Source organism: Gorilla gorilla, chromosome 8, assembly GCF_029281585.2.
Source record: "Gorilla gorilla gorilla isolate KB3781 chromosome 8, NHGRI_mGorGor1-v2.1_pri, whole genome shotgun sequence".
Taxonomy (NCBI): domain Eukaryota; kingdom Metazoa; phylum Chordata; class Mammalia; order Primates; family Hominidae; genus Gorilla; species Gorilla gorilla.
In genome coordinates, this window is record NC_073232.2 from 97,970,392 (window position 1) to 97,998,341 (window position 27,950).

At 47.7% G+C, this 27,950-nt stretch overlaps 1 protein-coding gene and 1 long non-coding RNA gene across 5 annotated transcripts in view; one reads left to right on the forward strand and one right to left on the reverse strand.

The window, feature by feature from the left end:
- The window catches only part of LOC109028660 (uncharacterized), a 29,940-nt gene extending 20,976 nt beyond the window's left edge, over positions 1 to 8,964 (forward strand). Inside the window, exons 3-4 of one of the 2 annotated variants that reach the window (XR_010135257.1) lie at positions 6,666 to 6,769; positions 7,123 to 8,171. This is a non-coding gene — a long non-coding RNA (uncharacterized lncRNA). Of the gene's footprint in view, positions 1 to 6,665 lie in introns of both variants that reach the window. The other variant, XR_002007690.4, reaches the window with a different exon arrangement.
- GRID1 (glutamate ionotropic receptor delta type subunit 1) overlaps positions 3,242 to 27,950 on the reverse strand; it is a 765,377-nt gene continuing 740,668 nt past the window's right edge. For 2 of the 3 annotated variants that reach the window (XM_031015574.3, XM_055353885.2), the window contains 3 exons: positions 21,147 to 21,313; positions 14,680 to 14,920; positions 3,242 to 3,969 (listed from right to left, as the gene is read on the reverse strand). In XM_031015574.3, the coding sequence (XP_030871434.1) occupies positions 3,541 to 3,969; positions 14,680 to 14,920; positions 21,147 to 21,313 (837 nt within the window). In that variant the 3' untranslated portion in view covers positions 3,242 to 3,540. Of the gene's footprint in view, positions 3,970 to 14,329; positions 14,420 to 14,679; positions 14,921 to 21,146; positions 21,314 to 27,950 lie in introns of those variants that run through there. The other variant, XM_055353886.2, reaches the window with a different exon arrangement.

Sequence of the window (27,950 nt, forward strand, 5' to 3'; positions counted from 1 at the left end):
GTCCTTGGTGCAGGGCAGAAGAACTAGGGCTGGGCATCCTCCTTTTGGTTTCTAAAAGAAGAAATTTTGATCATGTCAGACAGCCTCCTCAGATCAGCTTTACTGAGCTTGAGGCCGACAGTGGGGCTTTCCCCCACAAAGTCACTGAAGCCAGGGGACTTTTTCAGAGGTCGGCTGAAAAGCACACGCATCTGGGGGTGGAGGATCAGGTTGATGGCTTAAGGCCTGTAGGATGACTGAGGGCATAAGATGTTCATTGGAGAAAGGTCTCCACAGATCCTGTAAGGGCCAAACTTTGAGAAGCCAAGCTGGGGGTCCAGCCAAGCTGTGGCTCCACCAGGAATGACAGTCCCTTAGCCCTGAGACCTAAGCACAGGGAAGCAACTTATCTGAGGTCAGGGTGAGTGCAGAGATGAGAGTGGCAGCACAGTCAGCTGACAATTAAAGGGATGTTCATTCCTCCAGGCCATGGGAGCACTTCTCTACGCATGATGATGACCCAGTTCTCTCCTAAGACACTTCCAAGAACGTAATATTTTAAAGAACACTGTTAGGTTAACCAAAAATTAGACTTGCTGCTCAGCCTGTCCCTCACACTGTCCCCTGGTTGGTTTCAGGGAACTCTGGATATGCACTGGGTGAGGAGGGCCTGCCCCCACCTCCAGGCATATCTGAGACCCCCTTGAGGAGAGGAGTTTTCCTCATGACTGTCCCTGCCGATAGCACAGAATTTACTTCATGATCTCAGCATGCCGAGAAACAAGCAGACAGTATTTCTTCACCCCAGAGAATAAGAGCATAGGGAGCAAAGACAAGATTTATTATTAAACAACTTTAATCCAAATGCTGATTATTATTTGCAGTGTCTGAAGGCACAAAATATACCTAAAATGTATGGAATAGTCTAAACAGAGTTATAAATCCAAAGAGCAAAGCATGAAAAAAAGATACATTCTGAGCTGACACAGAAATCTGAGTTGGGAAGTTTTTTTTTTTTCCTAGAGAACTTGCTTGAATATCAATCATTTCCCCTCATGCCAAGGGTAGAAAATTCTAAAAAAAAAAAAAAACATAAACATAAACATGGTGAAGAATAACACCATGAGGTGTTAAGGATTTTGTACAAGCAGAATACTTCTCTTGAAGATGCTGGTCTCTCTCTCTCTCTCTCTCTCTCTCTCTCACACACACACACACACACACACACACAAACACACACACACAGGCGCACAAACACATCCTCCATCTCCCTCTCTTTCCTCTTTGACACTCATTCTAAGTAGAACCATCCAAGAAGACATCCACGCTATACCCCAGAAGACAGGCCATCTCAGGGGGCGATGAGGAAACAAGTTGGTGTGAGATAAGGCAGTGAGACCAGAGTTTGATTAAAAAAATAGAGAGATATATATGTGAAAAACTGACCATTCAGGGCAGGGCCCCCAACGTGCTGATGGAAAACAAAGCCTGCTCTTCCTCGGGGTCATGGTAGCCCACCTAGGCTTCTCTGAGCATGCCTGGCTCCAAGGTCCACATGCTCTGATTGGAGAAATGTCAATGGATTGCCTAGGTAGCACGAATATCAGACCATTCTCAGCATCCAGCGATAAATAACATAATTATAAACACTCTCTTCCCCACAGTGCTTTTAGCTGACTGTGTGATTTGGCCGTTCTTTACTGCTCAATCATGTCACTAGGGACTTTAGGAAAGAAATCAATCCTGGGCTAGTTATCACCCTCATAAATACATCTCTCTAGAAACTCTACAAGGCTATAGAAGAAGCAATCAATAGGACTTTGTATTTCTCCATGATCACAGACCCAGGCTCTCAGCTCCCTGATTACTGCTGGCTGTGGGAGCTCCACCTCCTTCAGTGACTGGGCTGTGGGCTGTGTATTCCATTCTGACGGGTCTGGAGATCAGACTAACCTTTGTCTTTAGGAGAGGAACTGAAGTGACACAACTCAGATTCCCCCAGTTCCACTCCTGATAGTTCTTTCCCTGATTCTGTAGTTTAGTTGCCTCAGAAAGGGCAACTGAAGGAGGGGGCGCTGTTAGGTGGTCCTAGGCTTAGAAAACTGGGCTTCCCTGCAGCTGTACCTGCACAGGGATAGGCCTGGAAATCTCAGAGGATATCAGATGCCCTGAGTGGGGAGGGCCCCTGCTCTGGGTTGGATTGCTGCTTGAAGAGGACTCCAGGTCTGGTCTGGAGAGGGTCGTAAAGCTGGAAGGGAGGGTTTGTGCTGGAGCCAGCCCTGTTTGTTGGACTGCCTGCAGGATTTATGACCCAGAGATAGGCCTTTACTTTTGGGGCTACAAGCAACTTCCCTGGTGGATGGGAGTTACACTTATGCTTCTCACCTAAGGGGCAAGGCTTCCTCCTACCCAAATAAACATGGTCTCTTTTCTCTATTTCTCAGCATGCCCCATCACCTGGAGTACTGGTCCACCCACCTGGGCACCTCCCCCAACTCTTACTAACAGAATCCGTTTGCCTGACACCACAAAGCTTCTACTCCCTGCAGCTATGGCCTCACTTCCTTCTCTCACCTGGGACCATGGGTCCAAACCCAAGGGAATATTCTTCCTCTACCTGGCCTTTTGTTCCACCACCTCACCTGGTCCATGCAACTAACCCCACCTCGCAACTCCCTGCCCCCATGGACCTTCTTCCAGACCAACCCCACCTCTGCCCAGTCTCCCTGAGGAAACGATGGAGTCTGCCCTCCTTCCCCCAATATTCTATCACTTTTTGATTCTTCTAATTTTGAAAAGAAAATGAAAAACAAGGCCAACAGGATGATATGAGAACAGCTCAGTATCAAAGCCCTCAATTACCTCACTATGGGTAACTGTCAGCTTCTCTCGGGCCCATGGGGCAGAGGCACACTGCAACACACACAGCGGTGACCAACTCGTCCCGCAAGATCCAAGACAGGACAGGATAGCCCTAAGTCCAGGGCACCTCCTCAGCCCCAGGCTACCCAGAACAGCCGATCACCCTACAGCACAGCAAACCAGTGGGCCAGCCCAACGCGGGCTCCAAACTCACTCTTTATCAAGCTGAGGGACTAAAAGGGACGAGGGGCCAGGAGCAAAGAAATGGGGCAGCAAGCTGTGGGACAAGGCAGCGAGTGGCATGTGGGGCTCCTCGTCTTCCCTTCTCCCCCATCAGAGAGGGGCTCCTTATCTGGTCGCCCCTCCTGCCCTCAGAAAGGCCCAGGAATGGGGGGGCTCCTTTGGCACTTCAGAATGATCACAAGTAATTTGCCTTTTTATTCATATAGAACAAAATTTACAAAGTCATTCATACAGTTTTTGTGTTTTTTTACTGACTTCGAAAATTGGGAATATTCAAAATACACTTTTACCCCACTCCATTCTGTCATTATTTACACATATGTACAACAAAAATGAAAGAGTCTTTGTGTATGTCTGTGTGTGCGAGTGTGTGTGGTTTGTGTTGTTGTTTTCTTGTATTAAAAAGCTCTGCTGGTCGGGTGGGTGGGAGGGTGGGCAGGAGGGCAGGCGGCGCGGTCAGATGGAGGTCCCGTGGGAGGTGTCCAGAGCCTCTGGAAGGACGCCTCCAGGCACGGGCTGGAAGGACATGGGGATGGGGGTCTTCACCGGGCTCTGCCGGAACAGCCCCCCGTTGGGTGACCTGTGTTTGCACTGCATGGAGGGCATGGTGGCCGAGCTGCTCAGCGGCAGCGGCAGGTTGCTGCTGGGCCCTGATGAGAGTGTCCGGCTGGTGCCATGGCTGCTCTGCTCTGGCAGAAAGGTGCTGACCGAGAGCTGGGTGTTCTGGTACTCCCGTGTCGGCTCCAAGGTCTGGGTGGGAGCCAGGCCCCCCATCTCCAGGGCCGAGAGCTCAATCGACGCTGGGGAAATCTGCTTGTGAGCAATGTCTTCATCCATGAGGCTGTTCATGCGCCGGTGGACCTGCTCCAAGTTCACTTCTTTGTCCTGGAGGGAAGGCACAGGAAGGTCAGGTGGGGCCCTAACAGTGAGTCAAGGCTGGCTTGCTACAGCTCTGGATGTCTGGAGGCACCAGGCCTGGTCAGCCTGTTGGGCTGTGGGCGAGTATCCCTTTCATGTGGCTCCCACCTCCCCTCAATTATATGGCCAACCCTCAGTTATCTGGGGAAGCCAGGGGGGAGACATGATCCCTATGTAGCAAAGAAGATGCCATCAACAGGCCTTGGCTGCATCCTGCCTTGCCTCTGTACTCAGTTTAGAGTCACTGCCATACCCAGAACCAACCCTTAGGACAAGATGCTTTCAAGAGCGGGCAGAGACAGGAGAAGAAGAAGTCCCAAAGGAATAAAGGAAATAGTCCTTGAGCCCCTAAGGTGCCCCATGAATTTGCCACTTAGAGTTCAAGATGATGAAAAGACTTTGTATGATCATCCCCACCTTGCACAAAAGGAGGCTCAGGCTCAGGAAGGTTCAATGATTCATCAGAGTCACAGGCCCATCAGTGTTAGAGGCAGCTTGGAGGCCTGGAGCCAGAGAGAAGCCCTGCCTCACCCAGTGACCTGTGTCCTCCCTGTGCAATCTCTTCAGGCAGCCCAAGGAGGGGGACATATCCCTGTCTGGAAGGGCAAGGGGGCGTGGGTTCCTGGGTGGAGATTGTGAGGAATGGGACTTCCCCAGGGTCAGCTGACCCTCCTGGTTTCATGAGGGTTCAAGGCTATCTAAGTGGGTGATCTCACACCTGATACTGTCTCACCACAGTGGGTGATATCACAGGAAATTACTTGGTTTGTTTATTTGCTTAAGAAAGAAAACAAAACAGAACAAATATTGTTCCTTTCAAATAACTTGATGATTTGCCTACAATGTCAGAATAATTAAAGGCAGACAAGCTGCCTGAAAGCTCAAGGAAGACGTCATCTCCTTCCTTGGCTTCCCCGCTGTGAGGTGGGCACAGGACCTGGTGCTCAGCAGAGGAGCCATATGAGCTTCCCGGTGAGGTTAAGGCTGCAGGGACTTTGTAAGCAGCATGGGTGCTGATGCGCCAGGGAATGTGGTGACCTTTCCCTCACCTCAAACTCCTAGAGAAATACAATCCCAAAGCTCAGCTCCCAGGCAACCCTGCAGGTGGTCTCATGTTGGCATCTTGTATTGGAGAAAGGAACCCATCCCCTGTCCACCTTGCAGGGGAGTTAGAAATATTAACAAATGTAGAAGCCCTGAATATGCCTTCAGAAGGAAAAAGAAGGAATTACATGAATCTAAGAGCCATTCCAGTGACTGCTTTGAGCTTCTGTGGGGATAGTGGGAGAGGAATTCCACCCCCAGAAGTTCAACTGAATGATAGGCATGAGCCCCGACCAGATGAATGCATGAATCACAGGGCTAACCCCCACAAAGGGTCAACTCAGTGTTCCTCAAGCAAGGAGGTGAAGTGCTCTGCAGTTCACTCCTTGCCTCAATGTCCCCTGGCATATAGAAGGTGGGACCACTGCTCTCTCCACACCTTTATGAGTTCATGGTTGGCACACATGGTTTGGCTTCTGATGAGACACCTGCTGTCAGTCCTAGAATCTTTCCCAGGACAAGAAAACTGACAACACCCATAGGACAACTGACAAGTCATTCCAGGGCAGGAGGAAATCAAGACAGCCAACTGGTTTGAGAATAGAGGATGCTATGGGATGTGGCTCGCTGTCATAGGTGAAAATGACATCAGAAACCATCGGCACAGCCTCACAGGCACAGTCACAACTCCAGTGATCTGAAGCCCACCCACACAAGCAGAGCTCAGCTCATTGGTGCTGGGAGACCATCTCTGAGTTAGGGTTACCTCTGCATGGCAAGTGTCGTCGGGAAATTGGGGGAACTGGCTGGAGAATGCCAGGCTTCTACTTGTCCCAGCTAAATTATTCATGAAATGTTTATGCTGACTCCTTCAAAGGTTTGTAAAATATAGAGCAAACCAAATTCAAGTTATTTTCCTAATTACCTTACACCATGGTGGAGCCAGTTCTGTTCAACTTTGCTACTTTTTGTGTATTCTATTTTATTTGCTTTGTTTTCATTTTTGCATGTAAGACTACTTTAGGAATATTTTATAACCGTTATACAGTGTGTTAGTGGCTTAGCGCCACTCAGCATCAATGATCTTTTCCCAAGGAAGTCTATGGTTTATTGCTTTTAGGGAGTTACTATCCCCACTGGATAACAGTTTGACAGGCTATCAAGAGACAGGTTACCTAACGAAGAGACAGGACCATGATCCAAATAAGGACAGTAAGACTGAAGCTGAATCCGGAACAAAGAGACAGAGAGACAGAAAGCAGCAGGTGCTTCATCTGCTGCAGCAGTGGGACTCCGCCAAACTTTCTTTTCCACAGCCATCCTGCTAGTGTTCTGGGCCTCCAGACAAGCCCTGACTCTTGCCCAGCATCAAGCCTGCATCTCTAGCATTCTTGGGGCTGCTATGAGCTCCTGTTAAACTGTGGATACAGTGTCATCTGTATTAGCCAGAATCAGTGCTACAATCGTTTTGGCGAATATTTGTATCTATAAGGCATGTTCATTTCAAAATGTATGAAGGGCACAAAACAAGTACCAGGGAGTCTGGAAGCTGAAGTAGTTGAGAGAGGAATTCAGGTACTTTTAGGGTTTAATAAGATAACCTTCTCTCTTCTTTGCAGCTAGCAAAGCTTGGAGAAGCCTGAACAAGCTGGTCACCCTCACTGGCAAAGACTTTCATTTCCACGGAAGGGAAACTGATGACCTGGGACCATTGGAAGAACTAGTTAGTAATTAATCAGTTGCATAATCTTCCCTTATCCTCTTTTCTAATTTCCCTTCAGGACTTTAAGGACCCCTTTGAAGATGAAAAGAAAGAAAGTTTGAGTGGACTCAATTAAAGTGGGAAGCAGGTGTCTAGGTTCCAGGGCTGCTCAACTCTGGATTCTGGCAGTTGATAGAGGGCCTGGCCTTTTTTCTCAGTCAATTGAGCACTAGCCCAGGGTGTTCAGGAGATGCTCCCATTTTGTTAGAGTCTGGAGAGAGGGAAAGATTAACTTCCTGTCCAAGAAAGCCACAGGGAGGTAAGAGGTTGGAAGAAAGGGACAAGGTGAAAGAACTCTCTCTATTTAATGCCAGGGAAACAAACATGAGAGCTTCGGGGAAGACAGACCAGCCAAAATTCTCTGAAGGAAGATGTAAGTGAGGGACGTCTCTGAGCTGGATGACTTCACCACTGAAGTGCAAGTGAGAGGATGCTGGAGCATGGTGGATTGTCAAGTGCCAAGCTGGAATAGTAAACGCGGTGGTGGGGAATGGATCGGGTAATACTGGAGCATTTAGAATCAAGGACTGAATGTGGAGATAACTAGTTCTCTGCCAGTCTATTATTTCTGAAGAAAGAGCTTGACTAAGTTTATTTTACTCACATTTTTTTTTTTGCTTGTCTCAAATTAAGTATGGATGAAGCAGTTCTAAGGACTGCAAAGCTGTGCAGCGGGAACCAACTCCCTACTGCAGTTATCATTCGCCTTTAAAGTCTCCGTGTCAAGACACACAGAAAGTGTCTACACCAAATGGACAAACGTTCCAGGGGGTTTCCTTCCCAACTGCTTATTAAGAAATCCATCCTCTTCACATCAGTGGGACTTCATTCTACTCAAATTCCATCATTCCCAATAGCTCCAACACGAGGACAAACCCTGGGAGATGAGGGTGCCATCTCAAGTCTCTTATTTTGGTTATTTAACTGAATAAGCAAATGTGTATAACTGCAGCAAATGACTCCTATCTTTCCTGGAAAACAAATGCAGCCATTTGCTGTGTCTCACAATGTGTCCTTTAAGTCGCCTGCTCCTGCTGCTGTCTGTGGGAGCCAGAGCTGAGGTGCGCAGGACAGACCGCCTGGTTTGGAAACCTTGGAAGCATGGTCTGCTTGTATTACCTGGGGTCATAGATTTAGCACTCATAAAGTCATGTCTGTCTGTTCCTTCTGTGTCTCCAGCCAAGGAAAGAGGAGACAGGAGTAATCAGCCTACTCAAGGAAAGAGGCAGGAGTGATGTGAATAATTATCTATCTTTTAGACAAAATACTGCATTCTATTATGTTATGCAAATTCAAATAATGGGCTTTTTTATGTGAACTACATCCGTTTACATCCTCATTATCCCAAGGTTTCGGTATTTGGCCAGGTAATGACAGCTGTGAAAACAGACTTGGAAACTTACTGCTATCTTCATTAATTTACTGTAGGTAACTGACCTAGTCAAACATCCCTGAATATGATATAAAATTCACAGACTGTGTTTACCCGTGAATCCAGCTGAATTCCAGCTCTGCGTTTCTCATCCCATATTAAACATGACGACAGATGCACCAACAGAGGTTACTGGGGAACCTCTCCCAGGCACTGTCTTGCAGAGATAAAGTTCTGTAATTAAGCTGCTGTTCACCAATGTGGAAATAATACAGTGTATTGGAAAACGGTAATTAACTAAACTATCATCTTTGTAACAGCCTGTTACACATGGGACTCCTTAGAACAGACTTTGCTTGGAGTCCAACAGCTCTTATTGTAAGTTGGGCAGGAACAAAACTGGGGATGAGGAACTTCCCCCTGACTGAGCTGGCTGTTGGTGGCATTATCCTGTTACCACTGAGACCAACCAGGTGCTAAATGGGACCCAAGGGCTGGGAGAAATGCTACCAACACAATCTTCAGTGTTGTTCCCAAGACTTACCCAACCCCAACAGGCCGGGCTAGGGGTCTGAAAGTATTGGCTGGGTAAGGACAAAGGAGCTCAAGTACGTAAGTGAAATGGTCTCAGGAGATGGTGGGCAGTTTTTCAAAGCATCAGGAGAAAGAGTTCTCATCAGTTCAATCGCAGATGTTTTAGGGAGGGCAATGAGAGTGAACCGACAATGACTTCACATCGTGGGTGGTAGCAGCAGGTGCACCGAGGAATGACTGAGGCTAGGGGTACGGCAGCTTGCTCAAGGTCATGCAATTCCACAGTAAGTGGAAGGTCAGGACGAGAACTCACATCTACCAGGTTCCCAAACCTGGGCTCTTTCCTTTTCCTTTTTTTTTTTTTTTTTTTTGTTTGTTTGTTTGAGACAGGGTCTCCCTCTGTCACCCAGGCTAGAGTGCAGTGGCCCAATCTCGGCTCACTGCAGCCTCGAACTCCTGGGCTCAAGCAATCCTCTTGCCTCAGCCTCCTGAGTAGCTGGGACTACAGTCACATACCATCTCACCTGGCTAATTAAAAAAAAATTGTAGAGACTGGGATCTAGCTTTTTTTGCCCAGGCTGGTCTCCAACTCCTGGCTTCAAGCAATTCGGCCTTGGCCTCCCAAAGTGCTGGGATTACAGGCATGCGCCACTACACCCAGCCTAAAACCTGGGCTCTTTTCCATGACACCAGTGTGTCAAGAAATTCATCCTCCCCATACCAGTGAGACTTCATTCTACTCAAATTTCATTACCCCAGTAGCTCCTCACCTTGGAATGTTGGCGTAAATCAGTGGTTTTCATCCTTGGCTGGATATCAGAAGCACAGGTGGAGATTTTAGAAATTATGGCAGTCCAGATCTCCCTAATATGACCCTTTGGGAAACAGGGCCTAAGCATCTGTATTTCTAAAAAGCCCCAGAATTAATCACCTCTGACATGCAGCCAGAATTAAAAGCCATTGATCCAGCTGCAATGATTACACAACAATTTAACATTAGTAATGTCTTCTTTACGGGAGTCTTGACTAGTTCATTCATTCAATAAACGTGTTTGAGCTCCTACTACCAGATGAGCTAATGTTCTTGGTAAAGCATCTATCTTGGTCCCTGGCACATAGAAAGTGCTCAATACTTGAATTATATTCATCACCCCTTAATGAGAGCTTCCACTGTTCCAGAGAGAAGGCACATTGATGGGAATGCAGAGGTGAGGAGGCACTGGTGGATCTGAAGCAGAGACAGGCAGGTAAACCATTACTGGCAATGTGGAGCACACCCAGCAAGGGGGGCTGCTAGTGGTGGCAGCAAGCAGGAAGGCTTTGCCAAGTGATCTGGTTTTGAGATACACAGCGGTGTATGGTAAATGTTCCATGGCTTCTCACTGGAGGCCGTGGGCTGAAATATGCACACTCACTATTCTTACTCTCATGCTAAGCCATTTGCTCCTGAGCATAGTTCTCAGGCCAGGTTGTTTCCAGCAGAAGGGAGAGACTGAGGTTCAGATAATGTAAATGTGTAGCCAGAAGCCAGGAGCCAGGAGCCTGGCCCCGGGTAGAGCACCAAGTCACAACCTTCATTCCCAAGTCCTCTGGAAAATGCTACCTCGGAACCCAATGGGCTCATGCACATACCCAGAGGAAAGGACAGTGCCCTGGCCTTTTGACAAGCTTGCGCCTGGGAGGCAGCAGGGGTACAGAGGTAGACACATCGTTCACATCCCATCTCTACCCTTCTCACTTCTGAGATGGATTTCATCAGGGATAAGGATGCCTTCTTCAACTACTGAAGAGGGCTAACAAGATTGCTCAGCACAGGAAAGGAGCCCTAAGGTGTCACTTGTCTCTCCCATATTCCTCATTGCCTAGCCCAGGACCTTTGGACAGAGTAGCCCCTTGGCCACCAACAACCAAGCATGTCTCTGGGCCAGGCACATCTTTAATTCACTTTATATGCCTTCCCTTGTTGAATCCTCAGTGCAACGCTGTGGGTTGGCATAAATGAAGAAGAAAAATGTGCAGACCGGCAAACTCTTTACATGCAGTTGAAGAAGACATCAAAGAAGTGGAGGCAAGAAAGGGTGTGGAGTTGAAGAAGTGAGGACCCCTGGGATCTAATCTTTCATAGTGGGTTGGGGCATGCAGACAGAGGCTGCCCACAGCCAGAACAGAGGGGCCATCTTCCTCTCTGCCCCCTGCTGCCCGGCCACCCTGACCTCAGCCAGCTCCTGTGTGCAATGGAAACCGGGCCAGGGGAGGGCAGGCAAGGCAGAAAGCAACAAGAATTCCAAACTCTGAGCCCAGTGATGGATGACTCATCCCTCACTCCTCATGTCATCTCCCATTTGTGCAGTTCTCATCTTTATTTCATGAATATTTTATTCTCAGAGCAATGGCTCCACATCCCCCATAAATCTAGCGAGTGGCTCTTTACTGCATCCATGGAGCTTGGTGCATTCACCTGCAGTGGGTAACTACATAATCGTCTGATTCCTTAGAAAAAATATGAGCTGAAATCTACATGAATATTAAGGGGTTGAACGCACATTACTACTCTTCTTCAAGTAAGCGTCTAAACTGTGACGACATCCTAGAGCAAGCCATTAAGCACAACTTGGGCTCCACCCAAAGACAGGTTTCTGGCTCTTAAGAAATACGGCCAATGCCTCAAAATGAAACATTCAAAGATTAACCAGACACTCTCACCTAATTGCAAATGCTGCCCCATAAAACACAGGCAATCAGTAGCACAAAGTAGTTCTGGATTAAATACCATCATTATTTTTTGAAGGTTTTAAGAATATGCTTCTAAAAGACTGTTGTTTTGAGCCGTTTCCTGCCTATTCCCTGCATGATAAAGTCAAAACCTCTCAGTCTGGCATTTAAGTCCTTCGGAGCAGGCCCTGTATCCTTCCCCAGCTTCCCCTGCCAGCATCTCCTTCCCCACGTTGACACTTCAGCCCTTGAGCTCCAGGAGGTATGATGACTTTGTTCACCTCCACGCTGTTCACCCTGCCCAAAATGCAACTTTCTATCTCATCTTTAGTACCAGGGTTTGTATCAATGCTTCAAAGCTTAGTTCTAACAGCTCTGAGCCCCAAGTAGTCTTCAATAACCAGCACCCCTAACCCCTCTGACCCCACCATGCCCTGGCTGGGCTGGATGTCCTTGGTGCTTTTGTGATACCTGCTGATCACTGCAGTACAGCCTGCTCAATGAGTGGAGACTGCTGGGCCCAGCTCTCTGCCACATCTGTGCATGAGGAAGTAAGCTCCCTGAAGGCAGGGGCCAGGTCTCTATAGGCAGGCTTATTAAAGGAAGAAAGGGAGAGAGGGAAGAAGGAAGGGAGACATTGCATTTGAAATTTGGAAACCCATAAAAATATGAAAAAGATGGAACATTTTCCATGCAACCCTTCTTAGCAACACCAGAAGGGGTTGGAGGACAGGCAGCTGCTGTGCTTTTCCAACCTGCCTCTCTCCATGTGTCCTCATTCCTATCTGGAAGCAGGTTGGCAACAGGGGCAGGAAGTCCCACATTCTGGAAGCAGGGCTAATGTATTCATCATTTCATAACTGAGATCCTGGACTTATGCAGAAGCCAGAATAAAAGGTAGGATGTTTTACCGGCAAGAAAGGAGGAGCTGTTCCTCACAGCTAGGTTATCCCTTGGTCTCCTGGTCTCTCCATTTTTTTCTCTTTTCTTTTCTGTCTTCCTATCTATGTCTCTTTAACAATCACCAGTCTCTCTCTCTCTCTTTCTCTGTCTCTCTCACACACATAGACCACAACAATTAACTGTGGGTGGTCCAGGCTGAAATTGTCCAAACCGTCACTAAACTAGGCATTGTGAAGGGACAAAGCTAAAAGCAGACAATGACTTCCCATCCAAAGGACAAGCTCTCCCTGCATGTGGCTCACAGATGATAGGCTAGAGGCTGGGGCTGAGCCTGAACCTGTGTCTCCAGGCCCCCACCCTTGCCCACAGCTGCCCATGAAGACAAATTCCTGACAGTGCAATTTTCATCCACCTGGAGACCCTCCCCTGCTCCCCTGACACAAGGGGCCTTTGCACAGAGGAAACCAGGCTGAAGACTTAGGGAAAACAAGCAAAACCCAAAACAAACAACACGGAGCCGGTGCAACGTGTGCCAATTTGGGGGCCTGGTCTTTCCCATCCTTCTCATCCTTCCTGGTTCTACTGGGGGTGGCTTTGGGGCCACCCCACCACAGCTGCCCACTGATGCTTCTGTGCATAGAGACCTGGGTGGTAACAAGCAGGTGAAGGGTGCACACTGGTCATGGCGTGGAGGGGCTGACATGATGGGGAGAGGTCAGATATGTGTAGCCTTTCCTTACAACTGCTAGTCAGAATAATTCACTGTCCCTCCCACTGACTTCTTTATACAAAATTTTCCAGTAGCCAAAGAAGCTTGGGACAGAACCATCAACTGTTCCTTTCAGGCCCTTTTCCTCAAAAGTCTGTCTTCCTTCCCTTCTGAGCTCCAGGGGTGATAGGACAGCCACTGAGGCTGCAGCTGGCCCCAGCTTCACATTCCCTTACGTGGAGATACACAGAAGGCCGGAGAGGAAGACAGATGTCCCCGAACATTGCAGATGTACTGAGTTAAGCAGTGTCCTTCTTCCAGGGAAGAGACAGCATAAGGACAGAGAGCTCACTACCTGGTATAATGCAGAGTCCTGTAAAGGAGCGAAGGACGCCCACCCCTGTCCTCACCCCTGACCTGCCAGGAATGCCCTATGGACCAATGAATGGAGGGTGCGATGTGGCCAGACACCCAGGCCACAGATATGGTGGACCCAGCCTTCCTGTCCAGAGGTGCCAAATCCCTTCCCCAAATCAGTCTGAGAAGGAGCCCGCCAGCTCTTACCTCCTCCTGGCTGTTTTTCTTTCCTGCCCCAGTTTATTTTTTGTGCCCCTTGGACCTTCTACCTCTGAAACCATTTAATGAACTGCCCGGTACTATCTGAGCCTCCAGTAAAAACAAAAACAGAAAAAAACAAAACAAAACAGAAGTGCTTTTGGGTTTGATGCAGGTTGCTTTACCACTTCCTGTTTGAGGTTTATATCCATCTGCACCCACAGAGTCTCTAAGCAGAGCTGTGGTTCTAGACATAGCTGAGGTCTATGTGGCAGAGAATGACAGCCCCACGGATGGTGTGGCTGGGCATGTGGAGTTTCTGCTGGCAAAGCATCACCACCAAATGACACTCCTTTCCACCCTTCCTTAGGGCAAAGGTCTCTGGGGGACCTTGGTGAAGGCTTTATTTCAGAAAAAAAAAAAAAATTAAAAAAAAGAGCTTGCAGAACACAAATCCAGTAAGAAGGAAGTGTGGAGGGGCCGAATCAGTTTGCAGTTGGCACACACAGGGAGAAATGTGTGCCCAGAACCCGGAGTGTGGACAGAGCTAGGGTCCCCCAGGCTGGGTGCACCCAGGAGGGACAGGGGCAAGGCTGGGCCCTGCAAGGAGGAGGAATATAGGGAGAAAGGAGTGCTGGGAGGGACAGGGATCCCCTGATGCGCTGGGAGAGCAGCGCCCTGTGTCCCTTGGTGAGAAGTCAAAGAGAATCAGGAAGGAATGGGCTCCTCTCTTACCCTACAGGTGGTCTCTCCAGGTCAGGGTGGAGGCACATGGGCAGGGCAGGGTAGGGAAGGGCTCTCTGGCGCTGCCCACGCTGTACCTGCTCTATAGATAAATACAGGACTTTAGTGGCTAAGGCTGGTACTGCAGCACTTTGTTCAAGCATGAAAACATCCCCTACATTTCTTCTCTAGTTTTAAAAACAAAATAAAACAATAACAAAATCCCCCAATATAAAACACTGCTGTCTCCAGACAAGATGACTCAGGTAAATACTAACTAGAAACAACCTGCCCTCCCAGTGGCCCAATGTGACACTCCTGCGTCTAGGCTGCGAAAGGGAGGGCAGGCCCCAGGGTGCTGACCTCCTTGGGGGTCTCCTGGTGGCACCGGTTGCTGTTCCACCACAACTCCAGGGCAGCCACCAGGCAGGCCAGGAGCAGGCCAATGGCCAGGATGCAGAAGACCCCGGCGAAGCTGTGCAGCTTGAGGGATTTGCCGTCAGCCTGGGCGCTGGCATGGCTGGTGAGGTCACAGCGGCCCATGTGCGGCCACCACTTCTGCTTCAGCACATCCAGGTCGCCTGTGTCCTGCAGCTCCAGGATCCTGCAAGACACAATCAAGGTGAGCTATAGCCACTGACCTCATCAACTCAGCCACCAGGGCCCTGGCCCCTGCCCCACCATGTTGGTCCCACCACAGACAACATTGAGCCATCCTAGCCGCTTTCTGCCTTAGCTCTTCTCTTCCCAGTCTACTCTCCACACTGCAGGTAAAGTGTTATTCCCAAAACACACATTAGGTTTTGTCACTCCCCTCCCCAACAGCCCCTCTGCCCTCTCCCACCCTATCCCACTGCCCAAGGATAAAGTCTAACAGCAAATCACGTAAGGCCCATTACATGGATTCTGTGGCAAGAGCTCAAGATAAAACTAGGAAACAGACATGAAAGAGGCAAACATTTAGGTTGTGGATTTAGGATATTCCTGATCATGAAAATGCTTTCTTTTGAGCTTTCATTACTATATCCTAAGTCTCTCCCACTGGGATTCACCAAATTATTCATACAGTCATTTGATTTGAGGATCTTCTGTGCTTTGCCTAGTATGATGTTCAGCACTACTAAGCTTATGGTCTAGAGATACAATCACTGACCCTAAAAAAATTAGCTCAATCATAGTGCAGGCAGAGCTGTGATTAAAAAAATGAATCAAAGTAGAGGTTCCACGAAACACCACATGGTGAGTGCTGTCCACTGGAGGACTAGAGAAATCCTCACTGAGGAGCTAATATGTAAGGGGAAGCTTGAAGGATGACTAATCATAAGACAGCTCACATGGGTCTAGCATGTTCTAGTGCCAAGGAGTATCCTCCATGCTTGGCAAATAGTGTTGAATCCTCATTTGCATGCCAGTCCTTTGAGATGGTTATTCCTATTTTCCCATTTTACAGAGAAGGAAATCAAGGCACAGAGAGGTGAAATGTCATGCCAAAAGTCATTATGAGGCTGCCAGGGTTGGCTTTCAACTTGGGGGAGGAAGAAACTTCCTAAGACTAAAACCCCATGTGAAAGTCATGTCTGGGGTAGCACTTAGCACATTTAAGAAGCAGAAAAATGGCCAGTGAGGCTATTGGGTGGTATGGGAGCAGGCATCAGGTGAGGACAGGGAAGAAGGCAGAGCCCAGAACACAGGCTCTGAGGGGGCATGAGAGGCAGTTTCGATTTCATCATGTGTGCAATGGTGGGACAACCCATGCTGCTTCTATACTCCCCATTGTGGTTTTCTTTGGTTGTGGTATTTTGTCTGTAACCCAGAAGTCTTAACAGAGAGCCAGTGGTAGCTGGTAGTACCCAGACCCCAAACACCCAAGCTTTCCATTGGGGAGTGGAGCTCTTTAAGCCTGATCCATGGTGATATATTCGACTGATATCATCAGTAGAGGTCCCTCTGAGTTCTCTGGGTGTGTGTCGTTAGAGAGCAACAGTTGTTTATAGCCGGGAAAAATTCACTGCCCACTGGACAGTTGTGTGATCTCTACCCTGGACCTGCATTCCAGGTCAGCTGTGACCACAGACCTGAGGCCTTGCTCAATTCCCACACATGGGCTTGTGTCTGGTGGAGACAAGAGCCACAACCCTGAGGGGGTCCCAAGATGTGTCAGCATCATGGGCCCAGTATAGCATGGCCTCCTGATGGCTGGGAATGGCCTGGCTCAGTGCAAAGATTGGCTTTGGAGGCACCAGACCTCACCTGGACCAGGGACTTGCTCCTACTAAAGATCAGTGTTCTCATCTTTGCAACATAAACTGTTGACCCCCACTTAGATGAGCAGATCCTTCAGGACAGGAGCTGTGGGTTACTCTGTTTTCCCTGAGCAAGCACAGTGGCTGGCACCACTAAGGCTGTCTGTTGTGTCAATAAATGTGTGAATGTACTAATGAGTAATGAAAACTTGACTAAGATGGCTGTGGTTAGATATTGATATAATGTCCTTTAAGTGCTTAGGGCACTGATCAGCATGTAAGACACAGAATGTGGCTGTGCATTCAGTGACTTATGGTTGTTAAGATACATGTGCATTTATATGGTTTGGGGTCATGCTTAGATTGCCCCAGAACACTACGGACCTCTCTCATGGCACAACACATGGTGAACTGGACAGCCGCAGTGTTGCACCACCTCATATGGATCATGTCGGGCCAACTCCGTGGCTGCATGTCTGCCTGTTCACTGGCCTTAATAAGTCTCTGCTGGTAGGGGTGAGGAGGCTGAGCCTCCTGGCAGTTGCAGGAACCTCAGGGACAGATAGGCAGGACCTCAGGGCCTTTGAGGAGGTCAGCAGTTGAAGAACTAGCTAGCTATGGATATACAGTAGAGCTTCGTGTTCATGGATATCCATTCAAATCCAGGCTTGGAGCCTCTCAGATTTAGCTCTCTCATCACTAAAGCCTGAGGTTATAATAAATGTACCTACCTCACAGGATATTGCGACAAAATGAGAAGAGGGAACACATACAGACCGTTAGCTCGAGATCCAGCCAGTAATCAGAGCTCCATAAAAGCTGGTTAGTACTTGTCAGCCTGATGGCCACATTGACCAGTAGCCTTATCCTGCCAGCACTGACATGAGCGACCTTTTACAGAGAACACAGTAGGAGCTGATCATATTACACTGTTTGAATCCTCATAACAGCCTGCAAAGTGGTTCTTATTATGTCTATTTTACATCTCAAAGACCTAAAGCTCAGAATCTAGATGACTTGCCCACTGTTGTAATTAGAAAGTGGTGATGCTGCTCATCAGAGCTGGGTCATTCTGACCCAGGAGGCCATGCTCTTTCCAGAACAGCAGGCTGTTCTCCCGGGGCCAGCTTCTGGCCCAGGGGATGGTGAGGCTCTGGCCAGATGGTGGTTGTGGGGTCAGATCCCCACTCCTCCGCTCATTAGGCAGATCCTGTGCAAAGTCAGGCAAGTTGCTTAATTTTGCTGACCTTCTCTTCTTCCTGCTCCCTATAGTTGTATGCATTTTTTATACCCAATCTTATCCCAGAATGAGAGTAAGGCAATTTATACGAAAGCATAACATAAAACAAAAAACCTAAACAAACAAAAAGGAAATTTAAGTATGGAAGGGACAGAGGAAAGATAAAACAAGTCATGGGCACAAAATGACTTTGAGAATGAGGCTAAACTAATGCACACCATAATAATCCATACTCCCGCTTACGAGGAAGCCAGAGGGATAATAACCACTTCCTGAAGCCAGTTGTTCTATTTTCCAGACAGATATAATTGCAGGTGCTTTTTTTCATTCAATAGCTGTGGAGCCTGCTACACAGTAGGTGCTCAATAAATGGCTATTAAGTTGCTAAACATTTATTGAATGCCCAATCTGCATGCTGTGGTCTGCAAGCCTGTTTATAGCACATAAGCCCTGCCACACACACACATACATCTACATCCTGTCCTCTGCCAAAGCAAAGGAGCATATCTTTATTGAAGGAAATAGTTTAGTTCCCAGGATGAAGGGAAAGGCAGTTATAGCAGTTCCACATAAGCCTGGAACCTGTCATTTATACCAGAACCTATTTTCTGCAAATGGCATGAGGCATTGCTCTCAGGACCTATCCCTTCATTCCTCTGAAGCTAGAGGCAGCTCACAGTTCTGTATGCACCATACAACAAAGCCCCCCCCGCCTTTATTTTTTTTGAGAACAGGGTCTCGTTTTGTCACGCAGGCTAGAGTGCAGTGGAATAATCTCAGCTCACTGCAATCTCCACCTCCTGGGTTCAAGCAATTTTCATGCCTCAGCCTCCCAAGTAGCTGGGATTACAGATGTGTGCCACCACATCCACCTAATTTTTTGCATTTTTAGTAGAGACAGGGTTTTGCTATGTTGGTCTGGCTGGTCTTGAACTCCTGGCCTCACGTGATCTTCCCGCCTCAGCCTCCCAAAGTGCTGGGAGCCACTGCACCCAGCCCAACAGAGCCTTTTAAAGAACCACTGGCATCAGTAAGTTGGCAACCTGAGGTCTGAGTGTCCCCACTCAAGGGATAATTCCAGCCCAGGAGGAACTGTACCATACAGGAAGATGAGGAAACTGTGGGAGGCGAGCACAGGCCACTGGTGACATTTCCTTATAGTCAATCACAGAGCACATGCCTTCTGATGAAAGCAAATAGTAATCAATCACTATTTGCCAAAATGACATGGAAACTGGACTAGCCACATTTGATTATGGTGACTATTGGAGTCAGGAGAGCAGCCCATGGGGTCTCTGTTGGGAGGTTTCGCACAGGGACCTCACGGTCAGTGAGTGGACAGGTAGTGGGCAGGCCTGTTTCAGAAAGCCTGGCCTCTGGAATCACACACCCCATGTTGGCCCTGGCCCTGGTCCTCTGCAGCCACACAAAGGACATCTCACTCCTTCTGCCCCCAGCAAGGCTTACGATATTGGAGGTGGGCAGCCACACCCCTCCCCACTCATCTCCACCTTCTCCAGGTTGAGTATTCTCAGGTTCTGCTCTGACCTAATGGGAGCCCCCTCTGCTCTGACTCCATTCAGCAATCCAGCCAAGACCCGGGTTCCTGGACTAATGTCTGCTGCCTCTTCTTTCCAGTGTGTCAGTGTTCACTTCAGCAGACTCTCAGGAGCCATCTGAGCAGTGTGAGCACACGGGGACTCTAACCTTTCCTCGCTGGGGCCCCTGTGCTTCCATGAGCGCTGCCTTGGGGTACATGGGCAGTCTTGGTGCTGCTGCTGTGTTGGCCCCATGGGCTCTCTTACCATCTGTTCTAGAGAGATGCTCAGAGGTTGATGGTCTGTGGAATCATCCTGAGCCTCCCATCTCGGAAAACCAACTGGTGCGAACCTCAAGAACACCAACGTGTTATAAATCCTGGAGAGAAGCCATGCTTTCTTCATGCATTTAATCTGAGCAATTGATAAATCACTACTCCTCCTTCCCTCTTGTCATCTCTCTCTGCTCCAGAGAGCAGAGGGAGGAACAGAATGTATACTTGATTAAATTTAAGGGAAAACCCAAAAGCCTCATTTACCTTAATTAGCCCTACTCTTTTCCTTAGTTTTGCAAAGAAGCCACTGAACGGACTGGTTGCAGGCCCTCCTCCTCAGCCTTCCCTTGATGGGGCCGAGGTCCAGGTACTCATGAGCAGAAGGGCACAATCTGGACATCTAGAGTGTGACAGAAGGGAGGTCGTGGTGCTTGGAGATCCAGGAGCCACATGGGCATAGCACTAGGGCTCAGAAGACCTGGATTCTACTCCCAGCTCTGCCAGCAGCTGGCTCAGCAACGCAGATATCCTAGTTGCCCTCTGAACTGCAGGATGTTAAAGAAATGGTTTATAAGGACTCTCACGTCTCCAAATAGAAGTTCCTTAGTACTGAAATTCATGCATTAATCAGTCAATGAGTGTTGCCCCTGAGCCTGGCACGATGCCAGCCTTTTCATTCAGATGCTTCTGCCTCATTTTGGATTTGGGTGGACTCTGGCAGAGCCTGCCCCAGGGCTTCTGCACTAGGCTCTGCAGATTCATCCCTTCACCCAGCAAAATGCCCTTCACAGATATGTGCAAGAAGATGGCCCAAGGCTTAGATACCTTGGAGACAGGAGCCCCTGTTTGCAGGCTGACTACTGGACAAAGGCCACTGAACTACCCATGCCCCACTTCCACCCTTCCTGGCTAAGGCCACATCCCTTCCCTGCCCCAGCAGACAGCATCTCCTTGGACCAGGAACGTTCTGCCCTACACTCAGAGGCCCCATCCAGCCACGTGCAAATAAATATGGAGACATTCTGCTTCTCTGACCCTACTTTTTTAAAGTCTCCGCATTGACCACTGCCACATTACAGGTACATTTCTCTTTAAAAGTGATTAGTAGGCCCTTATCAGATCCTGCTAATTATTCATTTTTCTGGCTAATTCCTCCTCATTCTTCCAGCTTCAGGGGTGTCCCCTCCTCTGGGAAGTTCTCCCAGATATCCTGGGTCTGGTGAGATGCCCTTTTCTCCCTGCCTCTAACCTAGCATCCTGAAGACATCCTTGCCATGTGCTAATATGCCCTAGGCTGGCATTACCTGCTCATATCAGAGATCCCACAGAGACTCTGAGCCTTCCTGGCAGGGACCATATACTTCCACAGGGTCTGAGGGTAGGCGAGGAGGAAGCAGTGGCACATAGTATGTGCTTAGGAAAATGTGATGAACAAAGATGTTTGCGTTGGCTCTTATCTTCTAAGAGGTTATTCTCCTACCCTCGACCACTAGAGTCCTGAGACAGTGGTAGTCACCTCGCTGCCCAAGCCTACCTCTGGGAGAAGAGGTCCCTGTAGGGGCTGCCATGCTGCAGGGCGATCCCGTAACCCTTGCTGCTGATGCTGTTGCCGATGACAGTCACCGAGCAGTCGTCGTCCGTCAGGGCTGCGTATTCCACCACGGCCACATCCCACAGGAAGGCGTAGTTCCCCTTCTTTGCCTGAAAGATCAAAATTACCATGAAGTCAGGCAGGCCTGGCCAGCTGTGTCAGCTTTGATTGGTGAGCCATCTTGATGGTGGGATTTGAGGGACCCATCCTCAACGGTCTTCCTACCCACCAGACAGCACAGCAACTCTGCTACTGTTTTCTGGCCTACAAATGCCAGCATTGGTTGAGGCCACTCACTTTGACTAGACATAAAAGGTGTGCAGGCCAGCCACAAAACATCTCATGGAGAGGAGAAGGGCAGAGCAGCTAGAGGTGGGCTCTAAGACGAGCTTCCTGGTCACAGTGCCATGGGCCTATGTCTCAGATTAGAGGGCTCAGCCATGGAGAGTGCAGAAAATCTAGTGCCAGGTGACTGAGATTCTCAGATCAGAAATGTCGGGGAGAATAATAGTTGGGGATGAGGAATAGGGGAGAATAGAACTGTGGCATATCTTACCCACTGATATTTCTACTTAGAACTTGTCTGAGCTCTGCTTAGGGTGAATGTGGAAAATAGCCCTGAATTCAGTGCCCCAGAGTAATGGTGACTTAATATCAAGCACAAGCACATGTCTAGAGCCCCCCTGTGCATGAGGAAAGCCCATTAGGGACAGGGCTTGACTGTTATGGTGCCACGCCAGGCTTCTGCCACTTGTCTTTTACTGCCCACATGTGAAGGTATGCACATGCCTGCACACTCCCCTACACATGCACACACATGACTGTACACACATGCCTGCACACAAACACACCTGTGCACACGCACATACATGTGTAACACACACACATATATGCACCCATAAATATGTGTGCACATATGCATGCACACACTCACATGCATATATGTTTGTACACACATGTAAACATATATATGCACACACAGGTGCAGGTTTCTGGTGTCACTATCTCCACATCAGTGCAGTGGCGGCAGATTCTTCCATCAGGAACTTGCCTGCAGCGACAGCTAAAGCCCTACTCTGTCGCACTCATCCACAGCAGAGGTTCTCTTCTATCCTGAACAACAATTCTAACTTTGCCTGGAGTTTGGGCACTTGGAGGGAATGCAAGGTGCTTTACTTTCTGGAAGGAGATGCAAACCTGACACTGCCACCTGGCCATCTTAAAACAAAGTAGAATGTTCTTAATGCAGCAAAGTGCCTGCCTTTAATGCTATAGTGAGCACACAGACACCCCTTTGCCGCTTCTTTCCTTTTTACCATGGCTCGCACCAGATGATGGGGGCCTCATTATGGGCTTAGTGACAGCACTGAAACATCACAGACAATAATAGGCCATGCTAGCAAGCTACAGGCTTCTTGGCATTGTTGAGGACATTGTCCCTGGCTCCTGCCTTTGTTCAGTTGAGTCTTCACGTCCACTGAGACTTTCCAAAGAGTGTCATAGCTACTTAGATGAAGTTAGTCAAGATTTTATTTCTTTCAAGACCCCAAGTGCTCATGGCCCAAGACAGCTTATTTCCTTGTCAGAAGTTCTCCATTAGAAGGATTTGTGGGCAGAGTGTGACCTCCTGCAGTGGGAAGAGCCTGTTCCCAGACATTCAGACAATTTTGCCCAATGACCTTGTAAGAAATGACACACACCTGTGCCACTCATTGACTTTCACCTCGGGGAGCAATCCAAATATTACACCAAGGCCTCAGTCCTCAACCAATCCAATTTCAGAAGTCCTAAAGGACTTTGACCCAGGTTGCAAAATTACACACATCTCTCTCCTTCCTTGTAGGAAGATAACAATCCTATAAATTTTTCCTGCTGGCAAACAAGTTTTCTCACAAAAAGATGGACATTTTCAACCTCTTAGTAACCAAGTTTCTCAGCAAAATGTTGACTTATGACCTTATATTTGGCTTCAGTCAGACTTTGGAGCATTTCACATCCATGCTTGCAATTCAACATGACAATCAGACATTGTTATTTGTATGATTTCAAAAGGGTATGTCACGTTGAGGGAAAAATTAAGATAAAGGTTTGTTTGTACATTTCAAGTGGTGCTCCAAGAATGAAAACAAAATATGCTGGCTTAGAGAGAATGGAAAGGGACTCCAAGGAAAGCCTGATGTGGCCACTTTAATGGGGCACTTGGCTTCCTTCAAGCCATTTGGGCATTTGTGACTCAGTTTGGGCTCAGGGACAGATGAGCACAGCTGCATGAAAGCACCCACATTTATAGTCCTGCTGGCCTAAGCTGAGAAAGAGGGAACATTCAGAAGGGATGCTGGCAATGGCTCAGCCTCAAATCCCTGCTAACCAGGAAGGAAGTCCAGAGGAGACAATAGGAGCTGCCTTCTGGACCTACTGAGCACTCCATCTCCCCATTTGCCTATTTGTAAACAGGAACTAAGTTCATCATTATATTTCTTTTTTCTTTTTTTAAAAAAAAATATAGACAGTCTTGCTATGTTGCCCAGGCTGAACTTGAACTCCTGGGCTCAAGCAATCGTCCTGCTTCAGCATCTTGAGTTGCTGGGACTACAGGTTCACGCCACTATGCCAGGCTGCCAATATATTTCTTGTGTCTGCTTGAGGAAACATGTGGCTGGATCCTGAATCTGCCTGAAAATGCCAAAGCAGGAGCACCTGGAGAGGGTGCTATCCCACATTTTGTGATGGGAGCTGGAGGTAGGCTCTAGGATGAGCTTTCTCGTCATGGCATGGGCTTATGTCTCAGATCGAGGGGCTCACCTTTGGAAACGGCAGAAAATCTAATGCCAGGAGATTGCAATTCTGTGGAAATGTAGGGGAGTATAACAGTGTGGAGATGAGAAAGAGGGGAGGATGGACTGTGGTAAATCTTACCCATTTGATATTTCTACTTAGAACTTGACTGAGCCCTGCTTAAGGTGAACACAGGAAATGGCCTTGACTTCAGTGCCTCCAAGAACTGGTAACAATATCCAGCACAAGTACATGCCTAGAGCTCCCTGTGCATGGGGAAGAACCCTTTATGGACAGGACCCTGACAGGGCCAAATCAGAAGCTCCAATAGTGGCAGGACAGGCCAGATTCTAGCTCTGTCCTTAGGAAATACCCTCCATTCCTAAATGTCGTCTTCACTTCCTTGGCATCCTAGAGCTTTCTCAGCCTTTCTCTTTCAACTCCATGCTGAGTAAAAGGCAGTGCTGAGGCTTTCTTTGGGTCCCCAAGTTCATTTATTTCCAGGAGAACTTTCTGGACTTGCAGACGTCTCCCCAGTTTCCAGTGTGTCACAGAGCCTGTCTGAGACATAAGGCTTCTTAGGTCTGACCATACTGTCAGGAACATTGCAGACGCCAGCTCTAAGAAGTTAAAATATCCCACCCATCATGGCCCTGTTGTCTTTATACAGACCCTCTTCTTGTTTCCTTGCAGAATGAGCTCCATCCTGCCCCACAAAAACTCTAAGCTTTGCTTCCTCCTTGTAGGGTCAGAATCAGTTTTCCACGTGGCCCCAAATAATGATGAATTCACCCCCTTATTCTGTGCTACTTATCCACAGGTCTGGCTTCCCCACTGTGGGGCGGCGGGCGGGGGGGGGGGAGGACACCAAATATATCAAGCATCTGCCTCCAGGACAGCCAAGCAACTCCTCTCTTCCCTGCCCCTCCTGTTGCAAGTTCACCCTCCTCCTTCCTTGAGTCTCAGCATTTCCTCCAATCCTGCTCCTAGGTTCAGACCCCTCCTCTGTGGGTGCAACCTCTTATCTAGCCTCTAGTTCTATTATGAAAGCATGTCTACCCCTTTCTTGCCTTGCTCCATCCCTTCATCTCCATTTCAGAGATCTCTCACATTAGGAAGTATTTGTCATTTCCTATTTATATTAACTCTTTTCTGTTGAGGATGTTTTTCAGGCTCTGGAAAGGACAGAGCATCAGCAGGAATCTAGCTTCCTTTCAACCTTGTGCTGTGGTCTGGTGTTTGTTGAGGGAGGAGGGTGAACCCAGCCATCTCCTTGCAGGTGTCCCAGAGTCCCTTGACCAAGTGTCACAACAGATATTTAGATCTGCTATTTTTTGCCACTTCCTATTCAGACCAACTCCTTCTTCCTGTATCTCCCAGTACTGTCTTGTCCCTACTTACAGGTGGCTGTGGGGAGTTGAGGAGGATAATGTCTGAGAACAGGCATGATAGGTAGTGAGCTGTTTGCAAATAGATTATTGGCATTTATCTCATAATGCCTAAAAGATAAAAGGGATGCCACTGATTTGAGTTCTGCTATTAAAATAAAACAAAAACAAACACTGTATTTCACCTTTCAATGGGTTAAATTACCTTTATCTGGCCTGGCTAGTCCATTTATAATATGAAATGCATTCTGAATTTCCAATCGCTGACTCACCATGGATCAATGCCTTAGCATAAGGCTGGTGGAAACTTAGGCTGGAGACAAGGCTGTGGATACAGCCGAGCTTACTCCAAGCCTTCAGCTGTCTGCAGAGCCTAGGTGGGCATAGACACCCAACACTCCAGGCCCTTTTGACCCCACAGAGCCCTTCAGGACTAGTTACGGGGTCCTGGGACTCCAGCCCCCACATTTCTTCCAGGAGCTATGAAACGTATTTGCAGATCATCCAAGAAAGTAGAGGTCTGAAAACTAATATGTGTAAGTGGCCAAATTACATTTCTAGCGGTTTCTTAAAAAATTGATAATATCTAGTGGTAAAGAAACTGTGAAAAAAATGCGCATAATCCTTCATGGCTACTGGCACCACAAAATGATGCAATTCTTTGGAGAGTAATACAATAATACAGAACACAAATGTTTAAAGCTGCTCATGTCTTTCACCTTTGCAAGTTGGGAATTTAACCGAAAAAGTAACCTAAATATATCTAAAATGCATGACAAATATTCTGAATTAAGAGTTGACTCTAAAGTAAACATAAGGTTTAAATATTTACTATTAGGGAAATAACTTAATAAATTATGATTCATAAATGTGATAGCATTTTATGTAACAGATAGTAATATAAAGACTTTACAAAAACACTATATATTTATATATATACATATATATGAATACTTATGGAAAGTGGCAGAAATAATAGGATGAACAGATTATTATTGATAGATACAGTATTATTACTGTTGTGTGTACATGTGAAATGTAATATTCTAAAAGATGGATCATCACCTAATAGAGTGGGATAAGTGATAATTTTCTAAACAAGTGGGTGAAAGTGTTGTCTTTATTCAACCTTGTTTCACAGTTTGTTCTATCATGCATGACACAAACAACTAATCCAATCTGCATCCCCCGTGTGCCCCTGGCTCCACTGGAGCAGTGCCCTGGCCCATCAACAGGACACAAAGGCCTGGGAGAGCTCTCAGACCTCTCCAGGACACTGGCTCCCTGATAATACCCAAGCACTTGGGAAAATCTCCTTGACATTTTTGGCCTACTTCTAAACATTTTACTTCATTTCATTCTCCCCTTTTCCTAAAAGAAAAGCAAACAAACAAACATGGTCCAGACAAAAAAAGAATAGATGCAGGAACTTTAGGGAAAGGAGGAAGAATATCTTGGCATGAGAAAAAGTCAAAGGCATGTGAGCATCCATCCCTGGGATGCCAGGACAACAGCAGCTAGAGAGACCACCCAGCCTTGTCCCCCAGCAAACACCTTAGCAAACAGATTCCCTTCTCAGTCTACCTGCTCCCTGGGTTGTTGCAAAAGGAAAAAAATTGACATGGTGAGGGAGTCTGGCTCTAACACTTACAGCATCCTCCCTAACATTTAGTGGAATATGATTGGCCTCTATTTGCTGGAGGAAGGTTGGACTCTATAAAAGAAGCCACAAGTGAGCTGATTGGATGACTTGCTTGTGTTCCATGACTTCCCACTGGCAGTAAAATGAGATGGCATTGCCTTTTGTTGCTCCACTGAATCCACCCCTTTTGGAACTCACTTGGAGCACAACCTTTCGGAGACATCAGCCTTTAAGGCAAGAACCTCATTACGCTATTCCATTCCATCCTAACTGGTTTGGAAAGGGACAAGCAACCACACTGCTCCCCCAAATGAGAATGCTGGTGCTGCAAACATCAGTCAGAAATGCTATCTGAAAGGAAGCACAGAAGGAAGCCAGGTGCCTGTAGTGACAGGTGCAGGGTAGGTGTGGGGCACCCACTGGGTACCAAGGCCTTCAGAAGCCTGATCCCTTTTTTATCCATATAATACTTCTCAAGGGAAGAAGATTCCACACCATTTACAGACCAAAAGACTGAGGCTCCAAAAAATTAAATTATGTGTCCCAAACAAGCCTGAATTATGAACAGTGGAGCCATGTCAACCTGAGTTACATCTGGCTCCAAAGAAGTCTGTGCTGTCTCCTCTGCCCTGGTTAGACTTACGAAGAATGGACTGGGGAAAATTCACCTACTGTCTTTGCTCTTGGACCACTTCCTAGGGAACATTGCTGGTGACAGACCACACACAAATGGCAATGCCTGTCTTTCCCTGGCTTTAGAAACAAAAGTGTTTCATGGAGTCACTGAAACTCTGGAAGAAGGGAGGACATGGGGTCTGCCCCTTCTCTGTACATCAGGGACTCTTTGGAAACCTGACACATTCTCGTGTACATTCACCATCCATGCAGAGTGCATTTTGCCTCTGCTTGCAGCCACCATTTATCCTAACAAAGCAGAGTTCA